The 25,829-nt window shown below is 38.8% G+C and overlaps 1 protein-coding gene across 2 annotated transcripts in view; it reads right to left on the bottom strand.

Moving 5' to 3' along the window:
• The window catches only part of slc6a11b (solute carrier family 6 member 11b), a 40,279-nt gene extending 21,293 nt beyond the window's left edge, over positions 1-18,986 (bottom strand). Inside the window, exons 1-9 of one of the 2 annotated variants that reach the window (XM_026932776.3) lie at positions 18,635-18,986; positions 18,048-18,254; positions 15,963-16,097; positions 14,948-15,088; positions 13,467-13,548; positions 12,356-12,488; positions 9,415-9,549; positions 3,184-3,287; positions 2,275-2,399 (exon numbers count right to left, since the gene is read on the bottom strand). In XM_026932776.3, the coding sequence (XP_026788577.1) occupies positions 2,275-2,399; positions 3,184-3,287; positions 9,415-9,549; positions 12,356-12,488; positions 13,467-13,548; positions 14,948-15,088; positions 15,963-16,097; positions 18,048-18,240 (1,048 nt within the window). In that variant the 5' untranslated portion in view covers positions 18,241-18,254; positions 18,635-18,986. Of the gene's footprint in view, positions 1-2,274; positions 2,400-3,183; positions 3,288-9,414; positions 9,550-12,355; positions 12,489-13,466; positions 13,549-14,947; positions 15,089-15,962; positions 16,098-18,047; positions 18,403-18,634 lie in introns of those variants that run through there. The other variant, XM_053227014.1, reaches the window with a different exon arrangement.
• Positions 18,987-25,829: the final 6,843 nt, after the last annotated feature.

Here is a 25,829-nt window from a genome sequence, read left to right as displayed (position 1 = left end):
CACAGTGACTGGTCCAGCCTGGTAGTTTTGGCCCCCAAAGCGGACGGTTTGGTCAGGTTTTATGTGGAATTTAGAAAAGTCAACACAGTGTCTAAGTTTGACGCCTACCCAATGCCTCATATTGACAAACTGCTCTATCAGTTAGGTGCGGCTCACTTTTATTCGACAGTGGATATGAAAAAGGGATATTGAGAGACCCCCTTGACTTCCATATCTCATGAGAAAAACAGGCTTTTCGACTCCGTTTGGGCTACACTAATTCTTAACCGTTCTTTTTGGGTTGTTCAGGGCCCCAGCGACGTTCTAGCAACTCATAGACAGAATCCTCCATCCACACGCTGCTTATGCCGCTGCCTATCTAGATGACATAATTATCTATAGCAATGATTGGCAGCGGCACATTCAGCATTTGAGAGCTTTCCTGAGATCACTGAGATGACTCAAAGAAGTGTTTCATTGGACAGGTAGAAGTACAGTATCTGGCTTTCCACTTGGTCCATGGCCATGTGCATCCCCAAATTGATAAGACAGCAGCGATTGTGGCCTGCCTGAGACCCAAGACCAAAAAGGAGGTGAGACAGTTTCTGGGGCTGGTTGGCTATTATCGTAGGTTTGTGCCTAATTATTTGGATGTCACAAGCCCGCTGACTGATCTCACTAAAAAGGGAGTGCCAGATCCGCTCCAGTGGATGGAGCCATGCCAGCAGGCTTTTATTCAGGTAAAAGCTGCACTCTGTGGCGGACCACTCTTACATTCTTCTGACTTCTCTCTCTCCCTTTTGTTTTGCAGACAAACGCATCAGACAGAGGGTTGTCGGCAGCAGGCTGGACGGCTCTCTGGCCTGAGTCGGGCAGTGGGGGTATGTGGAAGCAGGGGCATAGTCGAGCGCCGGGTTGTGAATGGAGGGTGGAGATGGAGAAGGTGAGTGGTAAGGATGACACATCTGTCAGAAATTTGGCTAACAAGTGTTCTCTGTTGCAGTGAGTGGTGGAAAGCAAAAAGAGAAAGAAAAAAAAGAGAAGGCAAAAAAAGACAAGAGCCTGGGGGAGAGAAAGCTGAGCAGAGCAGAACCATGTGTGTGCGTGTGTGTGCACCATGAAAGAATAAAGCACTGAAAAGTGAAAGTTAGCAGCAATAAAGCACCTTCTGAGTTGTTAAAAAGCCTGCCTCCAGTATCCTCATTCTCGTCCTGACCCCGAACAAGTGTCACAAATTTAAATTAATGAAAACAGACAAATATTAATGATACTGTATATTCTAATTACCAATACAACAGATTCTCATATGAGCACTCTTATACTGACTGCTGCTGTGGCCAACTTACATCTGATAAGATGAGTTAATTCATTATGTATGTATGTATTGTATGCCCATAGATCTCAACACAAATCAACCAATAAAGCTATAAACCCAGTCTCAGCAAACCAAACCCTGTATTTAGAGTTGCTAAAGCTTGTCCCACTTTTGGCATTTTGTTATTATTTTAACTGTTGATATAAAAAAACACCAAGTTTACAAAATACAAGAGTATTAAAATACATTATAAATAAAATCCATATAAAGCAATTAGCTAGCTAACTTAGTATAATTTATCCACGTTATGTAATTCAGTATTAAAATTTACTCCAGACATAATGCTGGTTATAAAAGCTGCTTTTTTTCTTTTTAAAGAAAGCCCATAGATATGATGGAAGTTACATGTGCTTGTATTATCGATGAAATGTGGGTGGGTTGATCTGGGTTGCCTCATGGTTTTTGTCTCACGGTTTTTTTAATCAATCTGGGTTCAAATGAAAAAAAAAAAAGACATTGTTCTGATATATTATTAAGTTTATCTATGTGTGCCACAGTTTGAGTCAGTCAATCTGGCAACCCTGATTTTACATAGCCATCATCTCCCCTAGTGCACATGTGCTTTAGACTAGTCTTATTTGGTTAGACATGAAAAAATCCAGATAAGCTCAAGGCAATGTGGTGTCTTTTATATGAATTACATTATAATAAATGTAATTGTAATTGTTTTACCAGAGCGACGACATTGCCCGACATTCCCCTCAACTCGGGCCCTGTTTGTCTTAAAGTTAACCTGCTGCACATTAAAACTGATCCTACTTCTCAAAGTTTCCTTTTCTCTATTACTGTATAAAAATGAAAGGATAGGCTTGTTTCTAACACACTGCTGAGAAATAACCATTACCTATCAGTGGTCTGGGGTGGCCAATGATGGCTGCTGCAAGCTATCCCCTACCACTGCTCATGACAGTCACACTCACCTGATTCAGCCACAGCTTCAATTGGCACATTCTGTTCATAAGCCATGAAACCTAACACTGAGAAGATGGCAAATCCTGCCACAAAACTTGTGCCACTGTTCAAGCAGCATAGCATGACGCAGTCCCTGAAACACAAACACATGAATGCAACCTAAACTTGGTCTCATGTGAAACTCAAAGAATTGTTAACACCAGGAAGCAGTGATTCAGATTTTTTTTTCTTTTATGGCTTTTGTTATATTGATGGTAACTGATTCTAAACTGAAGGCTCTAAGCTTCTCTTGTTGTTACCTACATTAGCTTCATAGCTGTAGTACAAAACCAAAAACTTCACCACAACTTTTAAGCTACATTTGAGGTGATGGGGAAATTGTCAATTCATCATCTATCGCCAAACTGTTAATTTAATTTAATTTAAAATTTAATTTGGTAATATTTAACATGTTATTGCAATAGCTATGCAAGAATTATTCTTAATTAATATTTTTAACAACTATTATAACTTATCTCAAATTTTGTTAGAATCTGTATATCATCAAATATCATCAAATTTAAACTGAACAAGTATGTGTGTAATTTCAAAGCATCTCCACAAAATGTAAATACTCTCCTGTCCTCTAGGACAGGACAATCTAATATATTTTTGATAATTATTAACACAGTTTTGGACATTTTTTATACTAATATATTGCAAAAGGATGCAATATGCAAATGAGGCTTCTAAACAGCCCTTAAATATGTGATATAATGCAGACCAATCTTAATTAATGAACATCAAGGCTTCAGCAACTGAGATTAGAATCTCACAGAGCTCATCACAATTAGTGAAACAGAAACATAATTGTGTAGGCCTACAATGAGGGTTTTTGTTGTTCTTGCTGTTGTTGTTTTTACAAATTCAAAGTTTACCTGTAACAGTTGTTATTATAACTGTTATAGCTCCCGAGAGCAGTCAGACATCCCAGACAGATGGCATATGAGAAGAAGATCTGAGTTCCGGCATCCACCCACACCTAAAGAAAGGATTACATTTACATTTAATAACATTTACATTTAATAACAGGAATAACACACAACAGACTACCCTGAATTGTGAGTTTTTAACTTATTAATCAATGACATATGACACAGTTTATATTAAAGTTACATTTAATGTTATTGAACATCCATGAGACAAGTTAGTTTCTCTTATAGCTTATATTATAACAGCTATAATCATTCACATGCTCATCAGGCTCTCTTTTTTCCTCTCTCTTGAAGTTAATTAGACAAAAAATGCAGATTGTCATGTGACTAAGAAACCAAAAAGTGCAAACTTCTCTGTCCTGAAGACTCTCTCATGATGGGAAACTTGTAAACTGACTGTTACAAAGTGCTGACATTGGAGACCCCTTTCATAAATGTTAAATAAATGTCGTCTAACAGAAAACCTCACAACAATAATTATAAGTTGTTCTTTGTTAAACAACAACACCTTTCTGTCCATTATTATTCTTAGTTTATACAGAGTGTCCTCCAAATAAGTCCCTGTGAATGAGCTGTTACTATGGGAATAATAACATATTACAATTACAGCATTAATATAAACATCATTTATGTTACAGCTGGAAGTACTGTCAGAGCTGCTTTGTTATAGTCAGAGGTAAAGCAGGTGTTTTTAACACAAGTGTAATTGCTGACAAATTGCTGTTGTTTTATGAGGAACAAAATAGGAAAATAATTAACTTCAGAGTGGTAACAGACCCCATCATCACACCACCCCATCGTTGATTATCTTCCTATAACAGCATGCCCTGTCCTGTTTCATTCCTTACATCACACACGGCTGCCTTTCATAGTTAAGATAATAAAGAGCTATCTTTAGCAAAACTGCCACATATGTATATCCTAACAGAACTGATACAATACTGCTTGCTATGCCATGAAATTTTAAAATACAGATGGTACGGTAAGTAGGTCTACGGTACTTGTATTGCTGTTGGCCCCTTCAGCAGCTCTTGCCCAGATTCTGCCACACTTGGATCAAAGTAGCCAACCAGTTTTCCATTGACATGCACCTAAATTATTTTAAAAAGTGTCCCATGATTTTTATGTTATCTACAGACTTGATAGGGCCTGAATTGAGTTGTTCTCTTCCGGTGTAAGGACAATGTAAAAATTCGGCCATGGGATTTGTGCGTGGAAGGCAAGTTAAGCCAGAGCCTCTTTTAAACTGCTCTCACATAACCATTGAGCCACTAATCTCCTTTACTGCGAAAACAATTGACAGCTTGCGGTATTCGCTTCCTCTGGCGAGTAACCAGGGAAACTCATCTGACCTCACAAACTCAGAGCTGCTTCCCTCCAAGAACATCCATTCTGCACCCGTGGTCATTTACAACCTTTCTGTTTCCCACTAGGCCACTGTGGATATGCAAGAACAGCTTCGCCTGGACACGATGCTAAGTTATTTAAGAGTTGCTTATTGGTGTTGTGGCTAATTTGGAGGTTTGTTTTGTCTTGTTTGGGTCAGCAGATGGTTGGCCTGGAGTGAAAGAAAGTTTTTCCCCCCTTCTTAATATAGAAATAAAGTTTTCTGAACATTAACTTGTCTTTGTCTCATATATAAATAAATGCAATTATTCATAAAGTTGGAAAATTAAACAGACACATATGTGATGGTGTGCAAGTGTACAAATACATGTGTTCAACATTTGAAGTATAAATTTAAGAAACAACTGCACTCCTTTAAGCATTATACCAATTTTACCAATGAGTATTCTAAACGTGTCATTCTGAGTGTAAAGGAAAGCTAAGTAGAGTTATCTAACCTTAGGTATCCTAACAGCAATTCAAAATTAATGATATAGCTGATGTGCTAAGAATCAAAAGAGACATTTACAAGTGGTTAATGGATTTTGGACTCATGCACATTTCATGTATTTCCAAAAATGGCATGAGCACACACAGAGCCTCGACAAGTTGGCACAAGAACTGATACAGACAATGGCTATAGTATATTTCCTCATCTTAGAGTCTATTTATCTATTGCATATTCCATATTTTATTGTATAGTCTTAATATAACAAAAGCTGTTTTACTGAGATAAGGAACAATATTTCAGCCTATCATGACTTTTCCTTGTTTCTCTTTGGAGTGCCTAAAATTAAAATAAAAATGTTGTTTGCTTAAGATCACATAAGAACACTAAAGGGCTATTGATTGGCAGGTTGTAAGTTCAAATCCTGGCATCGCCAAGCTGCCACTGTTGAGTCCTTGAGCAAGACCTTTAGCCCTCATCTCCTCAGTTGTATCCTCTCTCACTTATAAGTTCCTTTGGATCAGGAGTGTCTGCCAAATGAGCAAAATGTAAATGCAAACGTAGTTTAGCTATCTAGAATAGTTTCTGGTAACTAGACCAAATGGCCTGTCTGTTATTCTGTACTATCTGTAGCGGTATGCAGTTTCTTCTCTATCTGATATCCTGTTCGGCACAGCATTTTTGTCATAATATTTTTCCATGCTCTGCTCCCGCATGAAATATTACATCTTGTACGTGATATCTAAATGAAAAGAGAACACAAAAGGAGACCCTTGGGTGCAGAGACTTGGGCAGCGTGGATGATATACAACAGAGCACAAAGAGTGGGAACAGACTACTTTTTGTACATGCTGAAAGCTAATTAAACATTGGTGTCCGAGGCTCTCCCAGCCAAACAACAGTCCTTTATTACCCTCATTGTTTCACCCTGCTTTTCTCTCCAGTTCTCAATCCTTATACTTCCTCCTCGCTCACTCTTCTTTCACCTCTGAATCTTAGCCAGACTTTTAACATTACCTCCCTAACTGAACAATGGTGATGGCAAATGTGACACATTAACTTTATACATTAACAACCCCAGCTTACACAAAATATGGCCATTAATCCCTCCCCTCATCATAACATTAACCAGTTAATACATTTCATATAGGTTGCCCATGCAAGTACACAATGCATGCCAAATATCAAATTTGCATATTTCAATTTCATATGATGTTTATACCTTTTATCATAATTTATAGCATTATCATATCTTCAGTTACTACATATTCTTAATATTAATACAGATTCTATCAAATTCTCAGATAAAATGTCCTCTTCTAAATCCAAATGCAAATATTCTTCCATAGTGGTGTACTGGACAAAAATAGCAAAATCAGGTGCAGACCACCAAGCTTGATAATTTATTATTATCATCATCATCAGATCTGATGCTATGAAGCTATAAAGCTATGAAGCCATAACTACTTATTAGCATTTATGGCCCCAAGAATATATACAGAATATTGACCACAAATTTACCCCACATGCCTGGTAAAAGGTCAGAAAACCAACAGAGTAATGTCAGGTAAGTCATTTAAGACTGTGGATAACACATACTTACTGAAAATCCGCATCGATTTTAAAATATTTAAAATATTACTCCTAACCTATAAAGCATTAAACGGTCTCGCTCCGCAGTATTTAAGCGATATGTTAGTACCTTACGTTCCGCCACGCCTACTTCGCTCTAAGGATGCAGGCTGTCTATCAGTACCACGCATTGCCAAAACCACGGCAGGGGGCAGAGCTTTCTCTTACCAAGCCCCAAAATTATGGAATAGTCTCCCAGTTAATGTACGTGAAGCAGACACGGTCTCAGTGTTTAAGTCGAGGTTGAAGACTTATTTATTTAACCTAGCATTTAGCGACTAGTGTTTTTATCAAAGGAGTAGATCTGGGGGACTCGTGGATGTTGAGTTTTATCTCCACACGGTGACTGTGAGTGTACCTAACCACTTTCCTTCTCCTTCTGCCGAGCTACACTCCTGAGCTGCCGGTGATCCAGACCTCCCCCCCTTCACTCTGGACCTGTCCACCGGCAATGCTTCATACTGCCACGAAAACGCTTCAGCTGTTTTCCATGGACTACACCAACACACATTGTGCTCACACACACGCACACTACAGTGTAAACCCATATGAGGATGGGTTCTCTGTTGAGCCTGGTTCCTCTCAAGGTTTCTTCCTATCACCATCTCAGGGAGTTTTTCCTTGCCACCGTCGCCCTGCTTGCTCATCAGAGACGTCACACACACACACTTCACTTTACTTTTGTTTGTGTAAAGCTGCTTTGAGACAATGACCTTTGTAAAAAGCGCTATACAAATAAAAATGAATTGAATTGAATTGAAAATATATTATCCGTTGTTTACTACTGAAATGTTTTGGTAGGCCAATGGAAAAAAAAAATTCTACACCACACTTTGACGTCTTCTGTTAAGCTAAGACACAGCTTAACATGCCATCAGTTGTGACTGAAAATCATGCTACCACTGACAGACAAGAGGCGGTTGAGAATGTTTAGATTGTTCTCTGTAACTTTCTTCAAAATTTACAGCTTAAAATGGTGGCGAGATTTTCAAACCTGATGTGAAAATTGCTACACAAATTTACTCTGTATGTTCCATTTTGACCGCTGATAAATATCACTAAGGATTTTTTTCCATAGATTATATTTACTGTTTAAATCCCAGCTTAAAATTATTTAACATAAAATGTGTTATTCAGAAATTAATGGGAAATATACACTGATCAGCCATAACATTAAAACCATCTGCCTAATATTGTGTAGGTCCCCCCCTGTGCTGCCAAAACAGCTCTGACCTGTCGAGGCATGGACGCCACAAGTCCTCTGAAGGTCTTGAAGGTGCTGTGGCACCAAGACGTTAGCAGCAGATATTTTAAGTCCTGTAAGGTGCAAGCCTCCATGGATCGTACTTGTTTGTCCAGCACATCCCTCAGATGCTCAATCTGATTGATATCTGGCGAATTTGGAGACCAAGTCAACACCTTGAACTCTTTGTCATGTTCCTCAAACCATTCCTGAAAAATTTTTGCAGTGTGGCAGTGCACATTATCCTGCTGAAAGAAGCCACTGCCATTAGGGAATACTGTTGCCATGAAGGGGTATAATTGGTCTGCAACAATGTTTAGGTAGATAGTAAATGTCAAAGTAACATCCACATGAACACCAGGACCCAAGGTTTCCCAGCAGAACATTGCCCAGAGCATCACACTGCCTCCGCCAGCTTGCCTTTTTCCATCCTGGGGCATCCACATGAAAACTAATACATGATTCATCAGACCAGGCCACCTTTTTCCATTGCTCCACGGTCCAGCTCTGATGCTCACATGCCTATTGTAGGTGCTTTCGGCAGTGGACAGAGGTCGGTATAGGCCTTCTGACTGGTCTGCGGCTATGCAGCCCCATACACAGCAAGCTGAGATGCACTGTGTTCTGACACCTTTCTATCATAGCCAGCATTAACTTTTAATCAATTTGTGCTAGAGTAGCTCCTCTGTGGGATAGGACCAGATGGGCTAGCCTTCACTCCCCACGCACATCAGTGAGCCTTGGACGCCCATGACCCTGTCGCCAGTTAACCGGTTGTCCTTTCTTGGACCACTATTGGTAGGTACTAACCACTGCATACCAGAAACACCCTACATGACCTGCTGTTTTGGAGATGCTCTGACACAGTAGCCATTACAATTTGGCCCTTGTCAAAGTCGCTCAGATCTTACACTTGCCCATTTTTCCTGCTTCCAACATATCAATTTCAAGAACTGACTGTTCACTTGCTGCCTAATATATCCCACTGACAAGTACCACCGTAAAGAGATAATCAATGTTATTTACTTCACTTGTCAGTGGTTTTAATGTTATGGCTGAATTGGTGTACAGTATATAGTGTGAATGTAGAGTGAGGTATGAATGTGTATGTAGAGTAAGGTATGAGGAATTGTGTGAGGAATGAAAGTCTTGACCTGCTGATGGGTCCTCCAACTTTAAGGGATTAGAAAGGTATTTTATTTTGGTATCTATGTCTAGGGGAAATCAGATCTGCTGCATCAAATAAATCGGGAGCCAAAAGTCATTAAGTTATTAAAAAGTTATTATTCTATGCATGTAGGTCAAAAAACTTTCAGACTTATTAATTAGCTGGAGAGCACCTACTGGACTTTCTAAGCAATGTCTGTATAAAAGAACGCTGTTTTGCATAAATTTTAAAATTCCTAAACAGGTAACAAGCTCACCTGGAACAAAAGTGACAAGGTGTAAAGAAGGGTGTTCTTACCTGAGGGTCTGAGAGCCGAGAGATGTCAGGGTAAAGGTAGAACTTGATTCCATCTGCTGCACCAGGAAGTGTGATCCCTCGAATGAGCAGGATCACCAACATGAAATAGGGGAAGGTTGCAGTAACGTATACCACCTGCAGGAAGAACAGTATTGGTAAAGGTTATGAAACTGTATATTCACTGAAGAAGTCACCCTGTGTGGAGTAAATACTTACTCTGTGTAACAGACAAAATCAATGGTAGAAAAAAGCTAATGCATGCTGACTGCCAGAAAGGAACTAGCAATGCTACGTTAGTTGTACCATTAAGACCACAAGATTTTGCTAGTCAACTAGCATGGCCATACCTGTTGTCCAGCTAAACCAGCACCAGGCTAACACTAATTATCATATACTAGCCTGGACCAGCACAGAATCTATGCTACTCCCAGCTGTTTTTTCAGTAGACATATTGTCTGAAAGGTGTACACACTTAATGAGCTTAAGCAAGGATGACACCAGGAAAAACGAATACAGGAGGAGGTTTTCTTTCACTAGTCTACCAAGTGTAAGTGAATGGTCTTTGAGTGAATGAGGAAGGATGAGTGGTGGGAGCGACACTCTTGAGATGGTGAGAAGGGGTTAAGGAATGCTCTGAAGCATGCCAAGCAGGCAGGTTCGGCTCTCAAAAGCCTAATTGAGATCCAAATGAAAGACTGATTCTCAGGGGAAAGGACAAGGTTCAGCTCTGAGCCAGAGGTTTTGGTGGAAAGAAGCACTTAGCACCATGTCTCACTAACAAAAAAGGACAAAAATACAATACCCAAGAGGCTACCGGTTTGTGATTTGTCAACACCATGTTCACAGTCTAAACCATTATCAAGTCTCCAACAATAATGGAAGGAGATTTGTCTCACGAGATACAAGCGGATTTTGATTCTTCACTCCATCGTACAAGTCATGGCAGAACATCAGGCCACGGCTTGCTCTCAGATATACTTTAGAGGTTTCTTAGCTTGGGTGGCTAACACTATTTTTTTGCAGAAACCTATTCAAGGTCCATAGAAATGAGTTCCAGCATAGTGAAGTTCTTTCAGCTCCATGAACAATACCGCACTTGGGGGGTGGCACTAGGTTCTTGTCCTTCTGGCGTTCAGTCAAGTCCATGCAAGGACAAGACAGGGTTTGGACATAAAAGCTTTCTGCCCTGTTTCCCTCTAGAAGGAGCCCTACCGGGATGTGTTGGCAGTGTGGGAAAATGTGTGGCAAAGCAACGTACAATTGCCAATGCCTTCATTTTGACCTCAGCCATTTACTGTACTTAAGGTTACACTTTCAGGACAACAAGAGTGACTTTATGGGGATTAACAGGTATCCTGTTCACATAGTTAGGTAATCAAGGATGATTTCTTATAGCCAATTCTTGCTTGCTTATTAAGGATCTTTTTGCAAAAAAAATTTACTCTTCTGTTTATTTTGAGACACACTTAATTGAAGCGCGGGTTAGAATTTTCTCACCTGCACCAGATTAAAAACTACAACTGAAGTTGTTGCGTCTGGAACAACAAACAAAAAGCTGTGAGATTGTCACCTTAGCATATCTGAATTCCTCATGATGAGAGCAGGAACATTTCCCAGTTCCTAATTTTTTATACTTTTCAATTAGTCTAACACTATGATTACATATATCAAACTGTGGGCACCACAGAAAGCGAATCCTCTGTTTGGCGTTTAGATGCAAGTGCATGGTTTCTACAAACAATGCTCCGACTCGCCATGAGTCTTGGAAGCATGCTGACTTTCTCCCAGCTCTCCCCGGGTGAACGTTTAAACCTTCGGATTCACAGGTCAGCCCCATGCCATAAATCTACTGCCGGCTTATGTGAGAATCACACTCGGCCACAAAAGGCCTGTGGTGAGCAGCCTAGCAATAGCCCTGAATGCTCTACTGTGTATAGCGTTCAAACAGGAGGAAAAAAGTGCCTCACTAGCCACCATAATTCCTCACAGAAGGGAAGAGGCGAGCTGAGGAACTCTGCATGCTCCTCATGAACGCTCTACTTTCCATCAGTGAATACAGAAATCAATCTTGGCCTGGCCACTAAAGCCTCGCCGTGAAGGGACATTCTTCCCTGTTACTTCATGGCCAAACAAAAGCTACTTCAAGAGATACAGGGCCTCGATGCCGAGTTCTTTTCTCTGGGACCTGTACAATGTGAACCCATTTGTTTTTCCCCCACACAACCCTCTCCTTTCTCTCTTCCCCTCCACACATCCCTCTCCTTTTCTTCTTTCTGGCTCATTGAGTCTGTTCGGCGTTCTTAAAGACCACTAAGCGAATTGCATCCAGAGGAAGGCTAGCATCTGAGGATGAAAGTCTTCATTGGACTGGAGTACAGGGTGAAGACAACAGAAGGCAAAACTTGTATCTTTCTTCCGGAAAAAATATATAATCATTTCTTCCATGATAATTTTTGTAACAGAAGTAGGAGGCTATTAGTAGGTTGCTTGAGTTTTTACATCATGTTAAGCTTTAGTTAATGTTAATTCCTTTTTTTTAATTAATTAAATCTCTCCTGGAACATGGCCAGCTAAGCTTAAGGTTGAGTCAGTAGTCAGTCAAAGGATAGTCAGTAGTTCTTGACAGCTGAACTACTGTGTGTCCTTTTGAAGACCTTCATGCAAATGAGGTCCCCCGTCCTTCCAAAAGCTAAATTCGTTTTTAGTTCTAAATGTTCCAGATGTAGATAGCCATTAGCCATCTCTTTCATTCTACATGTTCCACCAAGCATCTTCCAGGTTGATTTTTACAGCACATTTTCTTCAAAACAGTGCAATTTTGAATCTGGTCACTTTGTCATGTCATCTATTAAAGTTTGTATTTTGTCCAAAAGTATTATGTCTTTGTAGGGAAGCATATATATATATATATACACATATTTATAAGACCCTTGATTTTTACCTTTCCAGTTGATTTAGGACCTTTCCATATGCAGAAATAACATATGACCCAAGCCACTGCAAGGCACAGAGCGAGTTCCCAGCGCAGCTTCCCAACCTGCTCAATTCCACCGGATATACTGAGGACACGGCGCCTGAACAAAAAATAATTTCACTATGAAAACATGGCCATATTATGAGAAGTTCATATTCGTTCATATTTTCCGTTTATCAATCACCATGTCGTAGGAAAGTGGAACAGACGTTCATTCCGTAACAGGTCAAAGGTGAAGTTTAAAACTATTCCCTAAATTTGATCTGAACCAAACCCAAACCAGACCATTTTACAGTGATTAAACAAGGTCTGATTATATTACCTTCATGACCCTGAAGTTACCCTGAAACTGACGTGTGAAAACTGATATGTTTGTACTTAAAATCAATCGCACTTTCAGTTTTGTGGAATCGCATATTGGATGTATAAAAGCCACAGTCCTGTCTCAGGCTCTCTGTCCTTCTGCCATTAATCATCTCTGACATGTTCCTGGATGATGTCCAAGGTCTGAGTCGTAAGAACGATCTGACTGCTAAGGCCTGGCCTTGGCAAACATACAGAAAACATTCTGCGCCAAATTTGTGTCCATACCATTTCTAGCTGTGCAACTGCCCTTTTGATGCTTGTTCACAACAGCAATGCGAAAAGAATGACAAATTATCAGTGAAAAAGGTTACGCAGTTCTGTGGAATAGTAAGCGGTGGCCCAATTGCTCCATGGATGTGCCATGCCAAAAGCTGTCTGGCAGGCGTGAGCATCACTGTGCTTTGTGACTTCCTTGGCTTTTATGCTGATGACACCAGATAGATCGTAAGTGGAAGTCACTTGAAGTCTTGAAACTAGTTTCTCAATGAAATCTCTACAGACTGTTGTCAAATTAGAGTCTGACAATAGAAGCTCTCATTTAAAAAACAGGAATTGTTTTAGTAAGTTTACATTATTGAAAAAACAATATAAGATATTGTTAATATATATTGTTTCGATATTCAGTTACCATTTCTATGACAAGGCTGTGCTAGCATACCATCTATCAAAGATTATAAATGTTACAAATAAATACAGCAAATTTTATACTTACTCCCAAAACTCCATGACTGGTGAGGTGGCAAAGGGGTTGCTGAGGTTTGCCACACTGGCATTGTTGAAATCCACACAGTTTTCTAAAAAAAAAATTGGAATTGGCATGTATTAAATTGTGTTCATTCAATTATTCATTCATTCATTCATTCAATCTTCAGTAACCACTTTATCTTTGTCAGGGTTGTGGTACACTGGGCACAAGTAGGGAATACACCCTGGATAGGATGCCAGTATATCGCAGGCCACCATACACGCACACATACACACACACACATTCACACTTAGGGGCAATTTGGCATAGCCAATGCACCCACTGACAAGTTTTGGTGGGAAGAAACCAGAGATCCCCGAGGTAACCCACGCAGACACAGGGAAAAATACAAAACACCAAACAGACAGTAACCTGAGCTCAGGATCAAACCAAGGACCCTGAAGCTGTGAGCTGGTAACACTACTGAATAATTCTATTAGTATTTCCACTAAAAAAATATATCTCAAATAGCCAGTTGCATCTACTCATACACACTAGGGTTGCAGGTTGGTATGTTTTTTTCGTACCTTAACAAAGCTGATTTAATAATATCCAGCAAGATGAAATGTTTAATAGTCACTCAGTGATGTAGCTCAACAGTTATGGCTTCATGCTAGTGACTGGAAGACTGTGAGCTCAAAATTCAAGATGAGCTACAATGTAGGAAAAAAACAGGGATGCCTCCATGTGTTAGCAACAAGCTAGGCAGAGATAAGTGATGTATATTTACCTCCTAAAAACAGTAAACTACATAGCTAATGTTGTTGATTTAACAAGCAAATATGTCTGTACGTTGATTGATCTAAAGCTAATACTTGTATACACAGTATAACTGATTTAGAGGTAGTGCTACTTTGTTTACAGTTGATGCTGTGAGCATTTGTTACTGTGATGTTGTGATGCTGTGCTTATTTGACATCATTTGCTGAATTTGGGGTTGAGGAGACCATCCCGAGTTTACAAGTAGGAATTTGAGGGGGTGTTTTCTAAGTTTTTTCCTAGTTGGAGGTCAGAAATTACACCTTACAAATTTTATTTGAATGCAGCATTATTACTGCACCTAGAGGTTAAAAATGCAACAAGTGCTAATAGAGGCCCACTGGGCAGGAATCACACTGCCCCATGGGCAGGAATCACACTGCCCCATGCGGACAGTGCAGTTAATGACAGGATTGCCAGATTAGGCTAGTTTAAAATATTGCAATGTATATAAATTCACTTCCAAAATATATACGCTTAACTTTAATTGCGAGAATTAATCATGAGTGTAATGTGTAGGAATGATTAAGGTTAGGGTGAGAGTTGTGGTTCATTTTCATAATTCTAAAAAATTAAACAAGATTGTTTTGGCTTATTAGAATTCCTCTGAGAATTTAGTGTGAGATCAGTGTGGCGAACACAGACTGCCATAATAACACTCCTGAACTGTGATGTAGGCATGAACAGACCTGTGTTCCAGTAATGGCCACAGGAGGCCCAGGGCAGCTCGGTGGTGAAGCAGTTAAACAGGTAGAAGATTGCCCATGCCAAAATAATCACATAATACACGTTCAGATGCGCCTCGATGACCTGAGTTGCATAACCAATACCTTAAAAAGAAAGAAATGCAAGGACATTTATGATACTGTTAGGCTATATTAGTTCATAATCATAAATCAAACCTGTTACTTTCTTAATCATAAGTACACACAGTAACTTCATATTTGTCATGAGTACCAATACATGTCAAATAACGATGCACAGAATATTACTTAAAAACTGACTTGTTAGGAAGATTGCTCATGTAGTTTATAGAAACACTCTGACTTTCGCTTCTTTACAGAACACCATTTAGCATATTTGAGGGGTTAGGCAAACCTGGAATAACTTTATTGGACATAATCCAAATGTGAAGAGTAGTATAAAACTACTACTAGTATAAAACTCAGATTTCCCTATCATGGTACAACATCACGTCTCTGTCTGGTATTAAGTGAAATCATGGGTATTTATTACAGTTGAAAAAATTGGACGATTTCAGATTAAGGTTTCAGGCCTATCAGCATTGGCAAAATCACACCAATGAAACAGTGATAATGTCTGAATTAAGATAAGAAAGTTATTTTGAACAACCACCAAACACACTGTAGGGCACTAGGTGGCGCTAATCATGTGCTAATCAGAATTGAAATTGGGCTCTCATGATGAAACATAAAAAACATAATCTGACTCAGCACTGTGAAAGTATTGTATCTTGTATTAAACTTACGTAATATACAGTATACTTGTCACCTTACGGCATATTTTAATCCCTACAGCCAAGTATTTATCCTGATATAAGTGATCTTTTTATATCGCTGTTTCTGCTGTGTATTCATTGTAATAAATTCCCAGTCATATCAACAAAGCCCTGTTTGCAAAAAAGATGTATAGAAATTATATTAGCTAACATTATTGGTTAAAGGAATTTTAACCTTTACTTACCCTCAAAAAGTGGACACACTTTTCTCCAGCATGTGATTCCTCCTTCGCTGGTATACTGGCCTAGTGCTGTCTCCAGGAAGAATACGGGGATACCGCAGCACACAAAGAAGATGACATAAGGCACAAAGAAAGCACCTGAAAAACAGACCAGAGTCATCATTCAGCCACAGTTCCTGCTGTAAATAAACAAGGAGAGTGTCATAGAGGCAGCGTCATTTCATTACAGCTGGCTAAATGCATCAACTGTCATCTTTCCTCTGAGTGGGACAATTTTCTCCATTACAAGGACAGTGCCTACTTTGGTCTTTCAGTCAGTATCATGGAATATGAATACTGAACATCATTACTTTCAGTTAAATTAATGAATTCAGTTCTTGTTAATATGATCCATGACATGAGATGACAGAGAAGCATATGTTTAATTTAAAGCATTTAATTTATAGTTTATGTAAAGTGTATTAATAAGACTATTATTAGAAACACTGTCATCTGTAAAAAATGACCAAAATTACGCTACACTACATAGCTGAAAACTACTGTAGTGACAACCATTTCAAATCCTAAATCAATTAGTTCGACTTAACCTAATAAATGCTACTATTTGGCATTTATTGTCATTTCAGGTGAGCATGTGATGCTTTTATTCACCGTGAATAATGCTAACTAGTAGTCATGAACTTATCTTTGCTCCTGCTAGCAATATTTGTTTAAGTTAGCAGGGTAGGAGACTACTTTTTAATGCTATAGTTTTAGGAAATTTTGCTTCCTGGACTATCCAAATTTTATTTTAATCTTTCTGGTTCTTCTGAAAACCGTTGCCATACTCTGAAAAAATGTTTCATTTAACACCCTAAAGTGTTTTTCAGGAATCCCTAATGTTCTGTATAACTCAACAACGCAAGTTTCCTGTTAACAGAAAGTTTCTAAGTAGAACCAAGAAAATTTCCATTAGAAAGCTAGAATCTTTTGTGCTAAGAGCGCAAAATGTTAGTTTGGCACTAGGAAATTTGTGTGAGCATTTCCAAACAACATTGTGAAACAAACTCTTATTATATCACATGGTTTAAGAACACAGTATAAGTTATATTTCTGTATTGTAAATGCATAATCATTGTACAACTTATTATAAACACTGTTAAGCTGTGTGTTCATGCTAGTGTGAACCTAAAGAAACTAAACCTGGACACCAGATAATAACTTGCTGGTTGGCTTTAGTTAAGATAAATGGAAACTCTTTATGAAGAACAGTTTGGATGAACTCATATGGGGGTCAGTTATAATCAGCTGGATTTATGTAAAATCTGTAGGTGTTGCTGTGGCTCTTTTGGATGTTTTTTCCTAGTTTGATCCAAGCCTAGATAAACACAGCCCATTAACTTCCTCAGTGTTAAAGTCACACTTAAAGTATTGACTTAGCCATTACTTTTGCTTTTAAGATACATCTATCTAGCACGCTTAAGCGCTCTTCAGTTTGTCCCCTAAAAAATAAATGCAATCTTTTTTGTCACTTTGGGTTTTAAATTCCACTGTAATTCCAATTTAACCCAATACACCACAGTATTTACCATAACTAGAAAGCTGCTGCTGTTGCCAAAGCACTAGTGCAGACATACATCCAGAACGGACAGCTAAAATAATTTCTAAAACCCTCCATAAAGTATATAGTTGGAAAGAGCTGAACATCTTCTATAATCTGTCTATAACCCCTTCACCAGCAGCTCCCACAAGTAATGTTTTTAACACTAAAAAACATGCTAGCACTGAGATATGCCATATTTCTGGATGTTTGTCCAGACCTCCAACTGGTCAAAATGGGGATGCAAAAATAAAAATAAAATTTAAAAAATCATCTTCCAGAGGTTCTGCTTGGAAAAGTTTCCAGGTGGAACCTCTTTAGAAAGCTGGAATCATTAACCCTCCAAAGATTCCTTGATTAAGAGGAGATTAGACAGTGTAGACAGTATTTCAGCACTGTAATGCTTCTAAACAGGTGTTCACTGTGCTTTGTATATCAGTGCAACTTTAAGAGTTTTGGCATTAATGATGATGATGATGATGATGAATGGACGATGTGGAGTGTCTCACCTCCTCCGTTCTTGTAGCAGAGATATGGGAACCTCCACACGTTGCCGAGTCCGATGATCTCTCCGGCCACCGAGAGCATGAACTCCACCTTGCTGCCCCACTGGCCGCGCTCGTGCACGGGGCTCGCGCGCGGAGCCTCGGCGTCCTCCGCGTGCCTCCCGTTCACCATGGGCCCGGGCTTGTCGGCTGTCATCACCTCCCAACAGCCTGCGAGCGAAAAGCGGGTAAAGCGCACGGTCCGAGCCGGAGCATGCGAGGAGAAAACCGGACCCGACTCCGAAATGTCTCGCGACCAAACTCAGACACGCACACGCGCGCGCACATGCAGACACACAGACACACACACGCACGCACGCACGCCCGCACACACACACACACTCACACACACATACACACATACACGCACACAGACGCACGCACGCACTCACACACGGGGCGCAAAAGCGCATCCGAGACGCACATTTAATTAACCAGTGTGTGACTATAATACTATAGAGCCACCACAGTGGACACATTTTTTTTTCTCTGATTACAAGAGCTGCAAATGATAGCAAAACTGATGAATCCGATGAAGATGTTTTACTCACCAATACAAGGTCGTGCAGTAAATCCTGTCTTGGCTGATCACCTGTTATCAGTCTCAACCCCAAAGCCTCAATTCAAATCCCTTATACCAGAATAAAAGAAGGATAAATAGGAATGAAGGTCTGTGTGGCAGGAGACGGGGGAGTGTGTGTAGAAAGCTCTCGGCTGAGTCTGATGCCGAAAGATGGACGGATTTGCTGTTCTTGCTGTTGCTCAGCTCTGGTTCCTGTGTCTGATCTCAAAACGTCTCTCGTTGGAAAAGAGCCATGTGGTAACGGGACTCGCATCCTCCTTAACACCACCACACTCATTTAGCTCACACTTACTCTGACCACACACTGCACTCCGTGCACTACCGGCAGGGGGTTCTGCTTTTAGCTATGACATTTGGGGTGAAATTTGGGACACTGTGTCAAGCAGGTGTTTTTATCCACATTCAAGCATCAATTAAATGCCCCCCATATGGCTTAACATTTATTGAGAGGACTCACTCAGTATTGGCACAAAGAATATTATGGAATAATCAAGTCATTTATAGGTGTTGGTCGCACAGGGGGTGAAAAAAGTGGCTTTTAAATGGAAATTCTCTTCTAACAATTTGCAGTCTGCAGTTAAAGGCTTGACCAGTCTGTCAAAATGTCTGCAAGTATCAATCAAATAGTTTTAAACATCTCCAGTGCCAATATTTATATCTAAAAAAGGTTGACTTGTGGCCAGAAGACCCTTAAAAGGTTAAAAAAAATAGCAGCTTTTATTATAGCAGCCGCATATACTGAGATTTAGCAATACTGATATGTGGTCATAGCAATAAATCATTTATTCATTCATCTTCAGTAACCACTTTATCCTGGTCTGGGCTGTGGATCTGAAGCCTGTCCCAGAAACACTAGGCGCGAGGCAGGAAGACACACAGGATGGGACACCAGTCCACTGCAGGTCATCATAACAATGAAGCTAGTATTAATTAAATTAAGAGGCAGAAATAAAACACAGAACCAAAAATCTCTAAGAAAATAAAACATCTTGATGCATCATTGACACTAACATCATAATTAACCTCTTAACTTCTCTCACTATTGGTAGTTTCTTATCATAATAACATTTTTATTTGTCTAATGTGGCACAAGCTGAGTATTATCACACTGAGTTGCTTTATTTCTCACAGCCTTTTCTTCATTCTGAAACAGACCACTAACTCTGGATAACAACCAGCTTCAAGTAGCGACTCGTCTCTCAGCAAGAAGAATTACATGGATTGCAGGAAACTGGGAGTTCCCTAAGTGTTCACTGTGCTATGGAAAAGACTGACCTGGTCACTATACAGCATTCATTTAAGGGTCATTCGTCATTTGAACGCAAAAGAAGTAGGACACCGCATACAGAGAGTGGCCACCAAAGATGCTGGCAAATACTGCGCTCAGTGGAGTCCAACCAGGGTGATAACTGCACTTGCGCTGCTGAACAGGAGTTTCCTAATATGAGTTTTATGCAAATGAATAAATATGTTTAAAAAAACACTTTGGTAATGAACAAACAATGCAAAAGCATGATCGTATCACATTCAAACCATGCAAAACCATTCTTAAACCACGGTCAAATAATCCAAATGTATGTTCAAACCACATAAAACTATTCTCATACAATACAAACCATACTCAAACATATGAAAGCTATCTCACAAATGAAGCTCAAACCATGTACCAGTATTACTGCACCATACAAAGGCATTCTCAAACCGTAGATAAGTATGGATAAAGTTACTCAGCCATTATGGATTTTATAGCAATAGATTTTAGTAGAATACATGAATATGAATATGATATGAATATGCCTGTTAGATGAACTATGCACACTCTCAGTCTTTTTATTAGCATGAGTCCATGTTTGAAAACCAAAAACAGGTAAAAGGCCTTTATTTTGCTGCTTGACCACTGTATGTGAGTCTGTAGGGAACTAACGCTATCACTGCAGAGAGACTGGAGACAAGACGGGATGGAGAGGTTGCTAGGATACAAGGACATCACTTTATTTTCCTACCAAGCTGTCCTCCGTTGCCTTTCTTTCTTATGATTCTGGTATCATCTGACAGTGAAGTGCTGATATGCATATCAGCAATAAGCTAGAACGTATAAAATTGTTGTATGTATGAGCAGTTATAAATAAAATAATAATAATAAATAAAATGTTGAAGTAGAATGCAGCTTAATGGATTGAAGTTTTCGTAAAGACGACACATCCTTCAGGATGCACTCTGTGAATTCAGCTCTCTGAACCACTCTCACACATGCAGTTCCAGTTCCCCAGCGAGAGGCATTTTCACGCTTCTTGCACACATATACAACACTGCTTACACAGTGAAAGAGCAGGAATAGTCTTGTGCTCAAACCCCAGTCATATTTGTTTGCTTGATTACTAGCCTAGTTTTCAGTGGAACAAGTCCCATGGGCCTGTGACAGGTAGCGTCCCAAATCTTCTCAAAGTGTCTGAAAATAAGCAATCGATGTGTTTTAGTTTCCCACACTATTCCCACACTATTTAGGCTATGTACCAGTACAGACAAGGCATGTGCTGATAATCATTTATATAATACCCTATGTTGTAATTGCATACACTCATAAAACACTCTTGAATTCTCGGATCTGTTTTGTTGATTAATTTTCTATAACAGCACCTCTGACAATAGTTCAAGTTGTAATTCAAATCATATGAGCTCCATCTAATATGTTATTGTTTCTATAGTAACAGCTAATTCACGGGGACTTGTAAGGCAGATATACCACATGATCTAAGATTAACATTAAACCAATTAAAAATATATTGTTATTTATCCAAGAAGCGTGTATAATAATTGATATGATAAAGCTTTCTGTGAGGAGGCATTTATTTTTATTTAAGGAGTCTCCAGTGTCTTTGTAACAGTCAGTAAGTTTTCCACCATGGGAGAGTGTTCAAGACAGAGGAGTTTGCGCTTTCTGGTATTGCTATTATAACGTAAGTGATAATAGGAACTAACTTGTCTCTCAGGCATTCCATAACATTAAATGTTACTATAAACGGTTAAAAAGTATCATGTAAAAAGTATTATTAACAAAAATTTTTAATCATTAGCAAACTGCTATGGTATAAGAGGAATAAAACATTTAGCGACATGTTGTTATTGGAAAATAATCAACTTCGTGGTAACCGTTACCCTGCTTTGCATTGGGCTGCATCCGACCAGATTACCATTGATTATTTTCCTATCAAATCATGTCCTGTAACTTTAAAATACAATTTTGAAGGCAGCATATGGCCAGCTGGCTTCTAAGGCCCCTTATTTTGTCCTAATTTAAGGTGCCATAACATGCACCAATCCCATAATTCTGTTCACCGTGCAAGAGTTGAAGAAAGGTTGAAGCAAAATGCCCTCCACATGTACATGTTGAACAGATGAATGCAATATCATTCTGCATTAAGATATTAAGTAGATGACACTCCATCCAATATTGCATTACGGGGATGTTTTTTTTTTTTTTTTGGAGCCGCCATGTTGGTCTGCATGCATCATGGTGCAATCACGTAAAGAGGATTATTAGACTGCAGGTAAACATTGCTATTGATCGCTGAACAGTTTAACCCAAACCCAAAACACAGCTACCAGCCACCTAAGACATTTGTGTGAACCGTCCTCTCCGACAATGTTTGGTTTGGTTCTGCATTGTCTTTTTCATCCAGACCAGTCATTTGTCATCAAAATCAGAAGTACAGCAGTTTTATTTTTTGCTCTAGAATACCCATAGAACATTTATCACTGGTATGACACACTGCAACATCAATGAAACCATTTTGTCTATTATTAATATTATCTATTATCTATAGCTTCTGTTTATGTGTGTGATTTGGGCTTTTGTGTCTGCATTGTTTGATTAGTGTATTCTTCATAAAAAGACACTGCTCAGGCTTGCAGGTACAGAAACTCCAATCATACTCACCCACAAAAATCCCACCAAGCTCCTATAGGTTGTAAGTGAGGTCAAATATTTCACACTCTTCCTCTCCACAGTGTAACCCTAAGAAAACACCACATATCACTGTGGACTGATGTATAAAAGGTGGCCCCTTGCTAAGCATGCAAAAAAGCCCCTTAAAGGCACTGCAAAGCACAAGGATGAAAACAAGGTCAAGCAATACAACCACTATGTTTCTATGGCAATGCGAACTATAGGGAGGAGAATAACTAGCCCTTGTGTTCGTCTATTCTCCTCAGAATGCTTGGAGCAATTACGAGAAAAGGAGAGATAGGTTGGAAATGTAAATGCACACACTTTAGTGGTAGGAGGAAAAAACACCAAAAAAGAAAGAAACCTTTCTACTTGATTATCCAAGCACACCCATATCTTGATTAAACTGTCAGTTATTTAAAAAAAATCAGCTTGTTGATTTCCTGAAACCCCAGAAACATATGCTGCATCTCAATTCGTCTACTATCCGTCCTTAATAGTATAAGAGATTAGAATTAGTGCGTTCCAAATCACAGTATATTGAAATGAGTATCCCAAACGTACCCAGATGGTCCGTGGATACTTTTTCAGCTAATATTGCCCACGACTCCTTGTTGTGTTTTGTGACGGTTTGCTTCGGCGAATTCAAGGACACATTTTAGAGAGGTGTAAATGAAATGTGGAAAAGTAAATCAAGGGAATTGAGACGCAGAGATAGAAACGCGGGGAGAGAAACGGAAAATGTTATTAGAAGAATGATAATATGTTTCATAAAGTTTGATGCATATATACACATTGTCATTTTAATCTATGTTGTCAGGTGTGTTTAAGCCAGTGAATTCAGGTAAGGTGAATTGACACAGAGGTCAGAGGTCATCTATTTCTCAGTTCTTACTAAAATGGAATTCAACAATATTATAGGATAGTTTATGCATCTCTGTCCATATGCTCTATACTGTACAGTATATTTACACAAAATAGTATAGCCAATACAGATAGTCAAATACAATCTTAATTGCATTGAAGTAGATGCTCTATTTTGTATATGCTCTAGTTTATACAGTTTGGCTTTCAATGACAAGAACATAAATATTTTATGGCTTAACAAACTTAAAACAAACTGTTGGTTGCAAATGTAACATCTGGGATTAAATAATTCTAATAGGATTTTGGTTTCTGCATCTGGATCTGGAAAGTCCTGATGTATAAATTCCTTTAATCTATGCAATTGCATACATTTGAATAATTAAAGGCAAAAAAACTCACAGATCTTCAATCAGTTCTTCACACCTATCAATAAAATACTACCCTCAAAGTGTGAGAGTTAGAGTTATTGAATTTCTCGAATATGATTAAGAAAAATCTGTGCTGTTTTTGCACCTTTTCTTTCCCAGGGAACATTGGTAGCAACCATTGTTTCCCCCATTCTCAATTCCATTACTGCAGACTGTCACATTGTCATGTGTGATATCCTGCAATTACTGTGTGTAAGGGGAAGTAAAAAGCGAAGCAAAAAATATCTCTGTAGAAAAATGTGTGACAGCAATCAAAAACCTGTCATCTGTGGTTAATGATACTGTGTGAGTGTCTCCAATTTTTACCTTGTATCGCTAGAATATGATGTGACATTTTAAATACTCAATATTATAAGCTACTTAGTTGTAACTTAGTTGCTAATTTATTTGGTATATCCAACGTACACCTTATATTCAGTGTCCAAATATGGTAGTTGTATCATAACAATCTTACTATTATAATACAGATACCAGTGTACTGTGCAAGCTGAACATCATCATGTGACTTTTCATACCACCCATATGAATATTATGTACATCAGTGGAAAGGGTTTACAACTGATGATCAGATCTTATTTGGATGTTGGATCATTTTCAGCACAGCTATGATGTAGTGCCATGTTCGAGGATATTGTGTAGAATTTATTTTGCATATTTGCATAACCAACCAACAGCAGCCCTATGGTCAGAAATCAACATTGATGAATGGCTAGAGGACAAAAATAAGAAAAGTCATCGTTATAACTATCAGACCACAATAAAGCTTTCAGAGTTTTGTGCTTTACACAACAGTTAGTTCCAGTCCACTAATTTGATTGGTCAAGCAGTGTTCCAAGAGTGCTTATATTTAGTATAACTCCACTGGGACCTTTCACTGTGTGTATCACTCCACTCATCTGTGTCTGAAATGTCACTTACTCAATATTAATTTCTTGTTAATAGAACTGTTGTATAAAAGCAATATCACACTCACAATAGTGCGGTTATACTGAATATCGGCATGGCTATGAATTGAAGTAGGCACGAGCCCTCAGGGCAAGAGATAACTGTACTCTTGCTCATGCAATATTGCCTAAATAGTCTATTAGAATGAGTGCATTAATAAAAACCTCTAATTAAAATTATAGCAAGGACTACTGTCAGAGCTTCTGTAACACAAAAATGTAAAGTATTATTGGTTAGTTTGGTATAATTGTTAGTTTAGTAAGATTAGTAGTGGCTTTTTCATCCATAGTGAGTGGATGAAAAGGCAAAAATAAAATAAACAAAGAAAATGACAATGGCAAAGATATATTTCTTCCTTTACTGTCTGCCATAAAAGTGAGCTGAAATGTGAACAGATTTATGAATTAATATAAGAAAGAATGGACAAAAACAAAGACGAAACAAGGGAAAGAAGCACAACAGTGTATGCCCATTTTCTGTGTACTAAGGTAAAAGAGAAGTGTAAATATAGATAGAGGGGTGGATGAATCATGGGTAGGTAGAAAAAAAGGAAAAGGTAGAAAATACATAAAGTCTTGTGTGTACAGAGTTATGTAAGAGAGAGGAACAAAAGGACAGATGGATAGGTGAATGGAAGGGTCGATGAATGGATAGATAGAAGGATGAAGATGGCAAAAAAGAGGGAAATGCAGTCTGTCCATTTCTCTGTGTGCAGTGTGAGGTAAGATAGGAACAGCTTGAGCTCAGTAGGTGGCATCAGGACATCAGCTGTCCCACTGCGTCCTGGATAAGGTGAAGGTTATTTATACAATAATCAACACCTAATTAGTCTCACTAAGGTGGTTCGTTACTGTTTTTTCATACGTACTAGTATATTTATAGATTACTTAAGGGTTAGAAATGTTTGTAATAAAAATAAAGAAAATTAATGTCTGTATGCCACTTGCTGGAATAAGTAGGAGTTTATGTACTGAGTT

This window comes from Pangasianodon hypophthalmus, chromosome 20, assembly GCF_027358585.1.
Source record: "Pangasianodon hypophthalmus isolate fPanHyp1 chromosome 20, fPanHyp1.pri, whole genome shotgun sequence".
NCBI classification, from domain to species: domain Eukaryota; kingdom Metazoa; phylum Chordata; class Actinopteri; order Siluriformes; family Pangasiidae; genus Pangasianodon; species Pangasianodon hypophthalmus.
The sequence above is the reverse complement of the archived record's forward strand: the minus strand, read 5'-3'. Positions and strand labels throughout refer to the sequence as shown.